This window comes from Rhinoderma darwinii, unplaced genomic scaffold, assembly GCF_050947455.1.
Source record: "Rhinoderma darwinii isolate aRhiDar2 unplaced genomic scaffold, aRhiDar2.hap1 Scaffold_3160, whole genome shotgun sequence".
NCBI lineage: Eukaryota > Metazoa > Chordata > Amphibia > Anura > Rhinodermatidae > Rhinoderma > Rhinoderma darwinii.
The window spans coordinates 179678-191013 of record NW_027463372.1 but is presented as its reverse complement, the minus strand read 5'-3'; the positions used below and the strand labels follow the sequence as shown (position 1 = coordinate 191013).

General features: G+C 46.0%; 1 protein-coding gene across 4 annotated transcripts in view; it reads right to left on the bottom strand.

The window, feature by feature from the left end:
* Positions 1-2472: 2472 nt before the first annotated feature.
* The window catches only part of HAO2 (hydroxyacid oxidase 2), a 113303-nt gene continuing 104439 nt past the window's right edge, over positions 2473-11336 (bottom strand). For 3 of the 4 annotated variants that reach the window (XM_075848270.1, XM_075848269.1, XM_075848267.1), the window contains exons 4-8: positions 9997-10280; positions 4502-4720; positions 3829-4002; positions 3649-3718; positions 2473-2963 (exon numbers count right to left, since the gene is read on the bottom strand). In XM_075848270.1, coding sequence (XP_075704385.1) covers positions 2908-2963; positions 3649-3718; positions 3829-4002; positions 4502-4720; positions 9997-10280 — 803 coding nt within the window. In that variant the 3' untranslated portion in view covers positions 2473-2907. The remainder of the gene's footprint in view (positions 2964-3648; positions 3719-3828; positions 4003-4501; positions 4721-9996; positions 10281-11336) is intronic. The other variant, XM_075848268.1, reaches the window with a different exon arrangement.

Here is an 11336-nt window from a genome sequence, read left to right as displayed (position 1 = left end):
GCAAAGAAAAAATCTCAACATATTCATCTTTCCATATCTTTTCCCTAATCTCCACCTTCAAATGTGCCCCCAGCGGGCCCTCAAAACACACATAAACCTCACCTTTAGCGGCGTCAGCCAAACGCACATCCTCCACCACCTTCTTAGCTGTACTAGCCGCCTCGTCAACTGCTTTTCCCACAGCCACTACGGCACCCACAACCGGCGCCACTTCACTAACACCCGCAATCACTGCCGCAGCTGCACCAGAAATCGCCTCATTAGCAACTGCACTCCCTGCCGCACTAGCAGACGCCTCACTAGCAGCGCCCCATACCCTCGCTGGCGACTGCTCTACGCCTGGCACAATTCTCATAAAATACTCCTGCATCCCTCTAAACAACAATTGCATCTGTGACATTGACAATATCCCCCCCACATCCCCCCCACACATCCCCGGCACCACATCAGTGGTAGACTCACCCGTACGTCCCTGAGGTGACCTCCCAGCGGACGCGTCCATCACTCCAGATAATCCAGGCGTCGGTCGTGACGATCCTAGGGAGTGGTGCTCCTGCACCCCACGCTCCCCGTAGCTCCCCGCACTTCCAGTCGCTGCTGCTCTAGGCTCCGCGGAATGCGGCCCGTCCACGATCCTGCCACCCCCTGGTGGCGTGGCATATTCAGAACGACAGCCCTGCCGATCCAGTCCTTCTGCAGGGCTGTCAAAATAAAATCTTCTTGTAGTCGTCGCTGCCTGTATAGCAGACCGCTGCCCCCCCTCGTCCGGATGGGGCCCGGCGTCATTCCAAGAAGTTGCCCGGGTACCTCCGGTCGCTGTCGCCGCCGCACGCCTCCCTGCTCCTGCAGGAGGCGATCTCGCTCCCCATCTAGATGCCGCCCGCCTCTTCCTGCGGGTCGGCGCTGGTGTCCTGATGTCTGTCCGCTGAGCTCCTCCGGCACCTGGAGCATCGGCGCCGGAGAAAGCCGTCACTTCCGGACCTGCGCGCGCATCCGGCCCCGCACGCACATCCGGTCCTGTGCGCGCATCCGGTCTTGCGCGCGCATCCGGTCCCGCCTCCACTTCCGGCGTTGTTGTTGAAGACAGGAGGGAGGAAGATGGCCGCCGCGGCCCCCCCCCTCCTGTCACCTCCGGTCTCGCCCGCCTGATGGGATTCCTCCCAGACCTCCGTGGACCGACGCCAGGGTGCAGCTCCGGACCAGCAGGAGGAGGAGGGTCCCTGGAGGGGCTCCCTCGGCGCCGACCAGACCGAGGCGTCTCTGCAGATGAAGGCCTCTCCTGAGGCCTGGAACGCCTGCTGCTGCGTCCCTCACTCTCCTCTCCAGCCGCTGGAACCGGAGGAAGAGCCCCGGCAATCAGCGCATCCAGCCATCCCACGCCGTGCTGCATCGCTGCATCGCGGATCCTGGCCATCGTTGTCTCCATCGCCGCTTCCATCAGGTAAGTAGAAATATTAATCTGTATATTTGTCTTTTAAATATAATAACAGGACAAAAATTTCTCCTGTTGTCCAGCGGGAAAGAGGGCTGCCTCTTCCCCGCATGGACTTATATACTTTATTCTCCACCCACCACATATAGATACATTTTGCCCCATGCCCCCTTTCACATAACCCTCCCATCCCTATAAATATAGCCTAAAACATAATACCTAGAACATAATAGCCTAGAACTCCCAAACACCTAGTCATGCGCTTGCTTCATTACGGCTGCGCCTACATTACGCTGGGCTTACTTTACCTCTGTAGTCTCTATCATACTGTAGATCTGAAAATGTTCTATATTCAGTCATTGCTCCTGTAGTCTCTATCATGCCATAGATCTGAGGATGTTTTCAGTTATTATAACCGTTCTTACCGGTGTACCGTCTATCATGGCGTAGATCTGAAGATGTTCTAGATTCAGTCATTATCCCTTCAAGGTGTTCTAGATTTAGTCATGATCCCTGTAGCCTCTACCATATCATAATTTGAGGATGTTCTATATTCAGTCTTTTCCCCTTGAGCCTATATCAAAGAGTAGGACTGAGGACATTCTAGACTGAGTCATTACCCCAAAGAGCTGATCTGAGGATGTTCTAGATTCAGTCATCACCCCTGAAGTCTCTATAATAGTGTTCATATGAGTATATTCTCAGCTATTACAATTTCGTTTTTACCTTTGTACTACCTCAGTAGATCTGAAAATGTTCTAGATTTAGTCATTATCCCTGTAGCCTCTATTATATTGTAGAGATCTGAGAAAGTTCTAGATTCAGTCATTACCCCTGAAGTCTCATCTGAGGATGTTCTCAGTTAATATGACTCTACACAGTCTAACACACGCTTTATCTGACAATGTTCTAGATTGTCATTAAGCCTGTACTGTCTACCATAGAGTAGATCTGAGTATGTTCTAGATTACGCCATTAGTCCTGTAGCCACAATTATAGAATTACCCCCCCCCCCCCTCTCACATTAAGAAATACAATGATTCAGCTTTTATCTTGTTTATTTCATCATTTTGCAGGTTTCCAGATTTAGTCTCTGAGCTTCATATAAGATAAGATCATGTGCAAGAGTGACCTAGAACCCGGTAATGAGGTAATGGCGCCTGACTAGCTGAGGTAACAGGTGGCGGGCGGCGTGAGGTACACAGCGTATATAGGGTAAATCTATAGGAGAATCTTCAGGAACTGATCCAGAAATGGAGCATCATGGGACATTAAGTGATACGTCTATTCACGTTCTAGGTAGTCATGAAACCACAAGGAATTATCACCGCACTCTTCCCAGTTTATTTAAAGGGGGCTCCGCTGCGGGGGGTTCAGAGACCCTGAGACGTGATCATCATCTTATTAATCAGTTTTTTCTCCCGGCATATTGAGGATTAGGTCAATTTCAGATTTCTTCCCTATGAGAATCGGCTTCAGAGTTTAGAGAACTGGATGAGGTTGCGGTTGATTTCAGAAACGTTTCGACACCCTATAAAGCAGAGGAATAAGTATACACAGTGAGATTCCTGTAATCCAGCATCCAATAATATAGACATCCTGCTAATCCGGCATTTGATACAATGCCAGATTAGTGGATAATCCAGCATTGAAAACCCAGGGAATGTCAGGTGTGAATAACGTTGTGTCAAATGCGTGAGTGTTGGGTCAAAAATCCAATAATCCAGCACGTTGTCAGTCTCAGCATGCCGGATTATCAGAATGTCACCATTTTTTAATCCATCTGATCCATCACGAGGAGGACGAGGACCAGTTGTGAGTGGATGTAGCGCCCTCCTCGGGTGTCAGCAGCGGGATGGACTTGCATTGGAACGTTACAGTTGTATGACGGTGCTGCGCTGACTGCAACTTTTGCGCCTTTCAGGATTGTGGTTGCTTCGCGTTTCGCATATTGTGAGTGTGGAATGGGGGGGAGGGACGATGACAAATTTGGCCATTTAAAGGTCAGAATTGGGAACGTTTAGAAGATCCAGGTGTAGCTTGGTCATTAGGACCACATCCATCATGGTGGACCCTCTGTAGTGCTGGGGTTATAAGCCGCATCTCTGAAATGAACGTACGCTCTCCCATTGGCTGTCTGGGTTGGGTTACGTTATTAGATTGTAAGCTCTATAGTCCAGAGCCCATAGACAGTGCTGCTCTTATGTAATTCTCACCGGAGAGCGCCATGGACAGACGGAATTCATCAGTCAGGATCTGCAGCACTCCCCGGACACCTTCTTCTCCCTAATACAATGGGGTGGAAGAGACGAGATCCCCTCAATGACTGTGCCCCAATATCTGATCTAACTATAGACTAACGTTGGGGGTAAGAGCCATGAAAAATGTTCTCTTACCTTGTATGCAAGACCCCACACAACAGGGCGTCCAATGAACACGCACTTTGCTCCCAGCGCCAACGCCTTCAGGACATCGCTCCCCGTCCGTATCCCCCCATCTATATACACCTCGATCCGACCCTGCACCGCATCCACGATCTCAGACAGGGCGTCAATCTGTGGACACAAATCCTATGCAGGTTCAGGTGCACTCAATGCCCCGGAGAGTCACAGGCACGAGTAAGCGATTATATACCATACATTATATCATATATTCCTGTATAGAGGGGGGGCACTCATTCTTATATTGGGTTTTGGGGTGGTGTATGGGTACCAGTAACTGCTGCACTTGGTTGTACCAAAATCAAAAGTTATTTTACTTTGTTATAAAAGCACAATCAGGAAGCTGGCACGCAAAGACATAGCAGACAATGTGAACAAGCAGAGCTGCAGTGTAAAGCATTGGGAAGGGGGAGAGCAGTAACATGAGTCTCTGATAAGTCATCAAAATGATATCAGATTACTTCAGACTCCAAATAAACAATGTAGTTAAGCTGGAGTTACTGACCATAACTGTGCCTTAATAGAGCACAGATGCAGTGTAAAGCATGGTAAAGGGTCAGAGCCGCTCTTGGCGTCCTGGTTTGAATATCATATTTTGGTGGTCAGACATATAATGTAATTTATATACCGTGGCTAGTTCCCCGTCCAGTTGGCGGCCCCCATGGTTGGACACAATGATTCCCTCCACGCCATGTTCCACTGCCAACTCCGCATCCTCCTTGGTCAGTATTCCCTTGATGATGATTGGCAGCTGGGTCCGGCTCCTTAGCCAATAAATATCTTTCCAGCTAATGGATGAGTCCAGTGTGTTGGCCGGGACCCCATAATTATCAGGGCCACAATGCTCCTAAAGTAACAAGAGATAAGACACCCAGATAGTTTCTCTCTTTTTTTATTTGTGCAATGCAAAACAATCTTGGAAACCAGAGAGTGTTTGAGGAAAGGGGGCACATACTATAAAGGGGTGCATACTATAAAGGGGGCACATACTATAAAGGGGGCACATACTATAAAGGGGGCACATACTGTAAAGGGGGCACATACTATAAAGGGGCGCATACTATAAAGGGGTGCATACTATAAAGGGGGCACATACTATAAAGGGGTGCATACTATAAAGGGGTGCATACTATAAAGGGGGCACATACTATAAAGGGGTGCATACTGTAAAGGGGTGCATACTATAAAGGGGCACATACTATAAAGGGGGCACATACTATAAAGGGGGCACATACTATAAAGGGGCGCATACTATAAAGGGGTGCATACTGTAAAGGGGTGCATACTATAAAGGGGCACATACTATAAAGGGGGCACATACTATAAAGGGGGCACATACTATAAAGGGGGCACATACTATAAAGGGGCACATACTATAAAGGGGGCACATACTATAAAGGGGTGCATACTAAAAAGGGGCACATACTATAAAAGGGACGCATACTATAAAGGGGGCACATACTATAAAGGGGGCACATACTATAAAGGGGCGCATACTATAAAGGGGTGCATACTATAAAGGGGGCACATACTATAAAGGGGTGCATACTATAAAGGGGGCACATACTATAAAGGGGCACATACTATAAAGGGGGCACATACTATAAAGGGGGCACATACTATAATGGGGCGCATACTATAAAGGGGTGCATACTGTAAAGGGGTGCATACTATAAAGGGGCACATACTATAAAGGGGGCACATACTATAAAGGGGGCACATACTATAAAGGGGCGCATACTATAAAGGGGCGCATACTATAAAGGGGTGCATACTATAAAGGGGCACATACTATAAAGGGGGCACATACTATAAAGGGGGCACATACTATAAAGGGGCGCATACTATAAAGGGGTGCATACTGTAAAGGGGTGCATACTATAAAGGGGGCGCATACTATAAAGGGGCGCATACTATAAAGGGGGCACATACTATAAAGGGGCGCATACTATAAAGGGGTGCATACTATAAAGGGGCGCATACTATAAAGGGACGCATACTATAAAGGGGTGCATACTATAAAGGGGCGCATACTATAAAGGGACGCATACTATAAAGGGGTGCATACTATAAAGGGGCGCATACTATAAAGGGACGCATACTATAAAGGGACGCATACTATAAAGGGACGCATACTATAAAGGGGCACATACTATAAAGGGGGCACATACTATAAAGGGACGCATACTATAAAGGGGCACATACTATAAAGGGGGCACATACTATAAAGGGGGCACATACTATAAAGGGGCGCATACTATAAAGGGGCGCATACTATAAAGGGGCACATGCTATAAAGGGGCACATACTATAAAGGGGTGCATACTATAAAGGGACGCATACTATAAAGGGGGCACATACTATAAAGGGGTGCATACTATAAAGGGGTGCATACTATAAAGGGGCGCATACTATAAAGGGGGCACATACTATAAAGGGGGCACATGCTATAAAGGGGGCACATACTATAAAGGGGGCACATACTATAAAGGGACGCATACTATAAAGGGGCACATACTATAAAGGGGGCACATACTATAAAGGGGGCACATACTATAAAGGGGCGCATACTATAAAGGGGCGCATACTATAAAGGGGCACATGCTATAAAGGGGCACATACTATAAAGGGGTGCATACTATAAAGGGACGCATACTATAAAGGGGGCACATACTATAAAGGGGTGCATACTATAAAGGGGTGCATACTATAAAGGGGCGCATACTATAAAGGGACGCATACTATAAAGGGGGCACATGCTATAAAGGGGTGCATACTATAAAGGGACGCATACTATAAAGGGGCACATACTATAAAGGGGTGCATACTATAAAGGGGTGCATACTATAAAGGGGCGCATACTATAAAGGGACGCATACTATAAAGGGGGCACATGCTATAAAGGGGCACATACTGTAAAGGTGGCGCAGGCAGTTGGTATGAGGCATCGGTGGTGTCTACTAGAAATACTATCATTACTCCAATAGACAACAGGGAAGTTATAATTTAATTACTAGACACCAAGGTTATTAATTCTAAAGCCCTCAACATCCTGGATATAAATGTTAAAACACTAAAAACCAAATATATAATAACAACCCAATAGACACCAGGTAAATAGTAACAAGTAATACTATTCCTACTCCTAACCCACTAGACACCAGAGATAAATATTATAATACTCACTAGACACCAGAGATAAATATTATAATACTCACTAGACACCAGAGATATTATTATAAAACTCACTATACACCAGAGATATTATTATAAAACTCACTAGACACCAGGGATATCATGATAAAACTCACTAGACACCAGGGATATCATGATGAAACTCACTAGACACCAGGGATATCATGATAAAACTCGCTAGACACCAGGGATACCATGACAAAACTCACTAGACACCAGGGATATCAGGTTATAACTCACTAAACACCAGGGATATCATGATGAAACTCACTAGACACCAGGGATATCATGATAAAACTCACTAGACACCAGGGATATCATGATGAAACTCACTAGACACCAGGGATATCATGATGAAGCTCACTAGACACCAGGGATACCATGACAAAACTCACTAGACACCAGGGATATCAGGTTATAACTCACTAAACACCAGGGATATCATGATGAAACTCACTAGACACCAGGGATATCATGATAAAACTCACTAGACACCAGGGATATCATGATGAAACTCACTAGACACCAGGGATATCATGATGAAACTCACTAGACACCAGGGATATCATGATAAAACTCGCTAGACACCAGGGATATCATGATAAAACTCGCTAGACACCAGGGATACCATGACGAAACTCACTAGACACCAGGGATATCATGATAAAACTCGTTAGACACCAGGGATATCATGATGAAACTCACTAGACACCAGGGATACCATGACAAAACTCACTAGGCACCAGGGATATCAGGTTATAACTCACTAGACACCAGGGATATCATGATGAAACTCACTAGACACCAGGGATATCATGATGAAACTTACTAGACAACAGGGATACCATGACGAAACTCACTAGACACCAGGGATACCATGACAAAACTCACTAGACACCAGGGATATCAGGTTATAACTCACTAGACACCAGGGATATCATGATGAAACTCACTAGACACCAGGGATATCATGATGAAACTCACTAGACAACAGGGATACCATGACAAAACTCACTAGACACCAGGGATATCAGGTTATAACTCACTAGACACCAGGGATATCATGATGAAACTCACTAGACACCAGGGATATCATGATGAAACTCACTAGACAACAGGGATACCATGACGAAACTCACTAGACACCAGGGATATCATAATAAAACTCACTAGACACCAGGGATACCATGACAAAACTCACTAGACACCAGGGATATCATAATAAAACTCACTAGACACCAGGGATATCATGTTATAACTCACTAGACACCAGGGATATCATGATAAAACTCGCTAGACACCAGGGATATCATGATGAAACTCACTAGACACCAGGGATACCATGACAAAACTCACTAGACACCAGGGATATCAGGTTATAACTCACTAGACACCAGGGATATCATGATGAAACTCCCTATACAACAGGGATACCATGACGAAACTCACTAGACACCAGGGATATCATAATGAAACTCACTAGACACCAGGGATACCATGACGAAACTCACTAGACATCAGGGATATCATAATAAAAGTCACTAGACACCAGGGATATTATGATGAAACTCACTAGACACCAGGGATATCATGATAAAACTCACTAGACACCAGGGATATCATGTTATAACTCACTAGACACCAGGGATATCATGATAAAACTGGCTGGACACCAGAGATATCATGATAAAACTCACTATACACCAGGGATATCATAATAAAACTCTTCTAGACACCAGGGATATCATGTTATAACTCACTAGACACGAGGGATATCATGATGAAACTTACTAGACACCAGGGATAGCATGATAAAACTCGCTGGACACCAGGGATATCATGTTGAAACTCACTATACACCAGGGATATCATGATAAAACTTGCTGGACACCAGGGATATCATGATGAAACTGACTATATACCAGGGATATAATGATAAAACTCACTAGACACCAGGGATATCATGATAAAACTCACTAGACACCAGGGATATCATGATAAAACTCACTAGACACCAGGGATATCATGATAAAACTCACTAGACACCAGGGATATCATGATAAAACTCACTAGACACCAGGGATATCATGATGAAACTAACTAAACAGGGATATCATGATGAAACTTACTAGACACCAGGGATATCATGATAAAACTCGCTAGACCAGATGAGTAATAAATAACACCCCTTCTTTCTAGCTGGATAATAATTAATATTTCAGAATTATAACGGACTACCACCTTTTCTTGTAACCTTCAGACAGTAGAAGAGGGGGCAGCAGGAGGACAGTAACTCATGACCACAGGATCAGACTACACAGGGTTTGTTTATAGTCTGTAACCATGACGACATATAGCTCTGCATGGGAGTTGAATACACTAAATAGGAGGAATTATTATTATCATTTTGTTTTTTAGGCCTTCGGGTGACGCAGGTCGGTGTATTTTCAGTTAGTACTTTTGATTATGTTCTATGATGTTTGTAGATGTTGTGGTTATTGTTTAGTTTCGGATGAAGTGCAGATGTAACTATGTAAGAGTGGGGTGTATGTGGCCGGGTCTGGTATACTTTCTCTTATATACAGAGATGGATTTGTTTTCAGTTTCTGTTTTGTACTTTTCTGTAAAATAAAAAGAGAGTTACACTAAATAGGAGGAGATTTTTAAATCAGGAATATTCAGGGAGTTGCTTCTTTTTTTATTTTAGATGCATTGGAGCAATAAAAATCGTTTGCAAAACTCTACATCCCATACCGGCCCTCCACACACCAGGGTCACTATTACTATCCTCACAGTATTTGGAGAAATCATAGTTCATAAGCGGCTTCCATAGAAAGGGTAACTAGTTAGTGATCTATGCGTAGCCTCCGGTGCGGGGCATCACGTCTGTCAGGTGGATCGTCAGGTGTCCTGAGTGTCAGGACTTACCTCAAAGACCCCTTCAAAGTTCTTAACCTTGAGGTGAGGAGGAAGTCGGAAGTTATTGCGGATGTCGCTCCTCCTCTTGCCAGTGTATGGAACGTCCACAGTGAGAACCAGCGCCTTGAAGCCCAGCGCCTCCACCCGATGCACGAGCTGCTCAGACAGCTTACGGTCACGATACATGTACAACTGGAACCAGCGGAAACCATCAGGGGCGGCAGCCACTATCTCCTCTACAGAGCAGGTGGAGTAGGTGCTGGCCACGTAGCATAAATTCAGGGTCTCCGCCGCTGCAAAAAACAAATGTCTGATGAGATAGGAAATCCTTGTCAATAATTATATCGGCCATGCCCAGGGCCAGTGTTAGCGGGTGGCACACTGGGAAATTGGGGGACACCTGATGACGGGACCCACAGCAGTCAGCGGGTAGTTGTACGAAGAAACATTTCGCTGTCAGCTCCAGCAGAGCATTCATTTAGACTAAGCCCTGACCACAAAGACAACTGCGTGGCTGTTACATTGCTGCTCCGTCCTCTCCATGACCAGTGAAGGGGAGGAAGAAGGAGATGAACACATCCGCATGAGAGACGCTGACCTCATACACCTGTTACAGCAGGACCGCTGGAGCATGGAGAGGTGAGCACCAAGCCAGCCCATCACTGCCCTAGACCACCAGGAACTGTACCATAAATCCTGTCACTGCCTAGACCACCAGGAACTAGACCATAAATCTGACTGCCTTAGACCACCAGGAACTGTACCATTAATCCCGTCACTGCCCTAGACCACCAGGAACTGTGCCATAAATCCCTTCACTGCCCCAGACCACCAGGAACTGTACCACTAATCCCGTCACTGCCCCAGACCACCAGGAACTGTACCACTAATCCCATCACTGCTCTGGACCACCAGGAACTGTACCATAAATCCCTTCACTTCTCTGGACCACCAGGAATTAGACCATACATCCCTTCACTGTTCTAGACCACCAGGAACTTTACCATAAATCCCTTCACTGTTCTAGACTACCAGAGCTGTATCATAAATCCAGTCACTGCCCTAGTCCACCAGGAACTGTATCATAAATCTCTTCACTGCCCTAGATCATCAGAACTGTACCATAAATCCCTTCACTGCTCTGGACCACCAGGAACTAGACCATATATCCCATCACTGCCTAAGACCAACAGGAACTGTACCTTAAATCCATTCACTGCCCTAGACCACTGTCACGTTTGGTTCGTGGACCCACTGGGCCATACCACCTTGGTGGTATGGCAGCTGGCCAACAGGGCGCAGGTCACAGTCTATAATTCGTATAGGGTACCTGTGGCAGCTCGGACAGT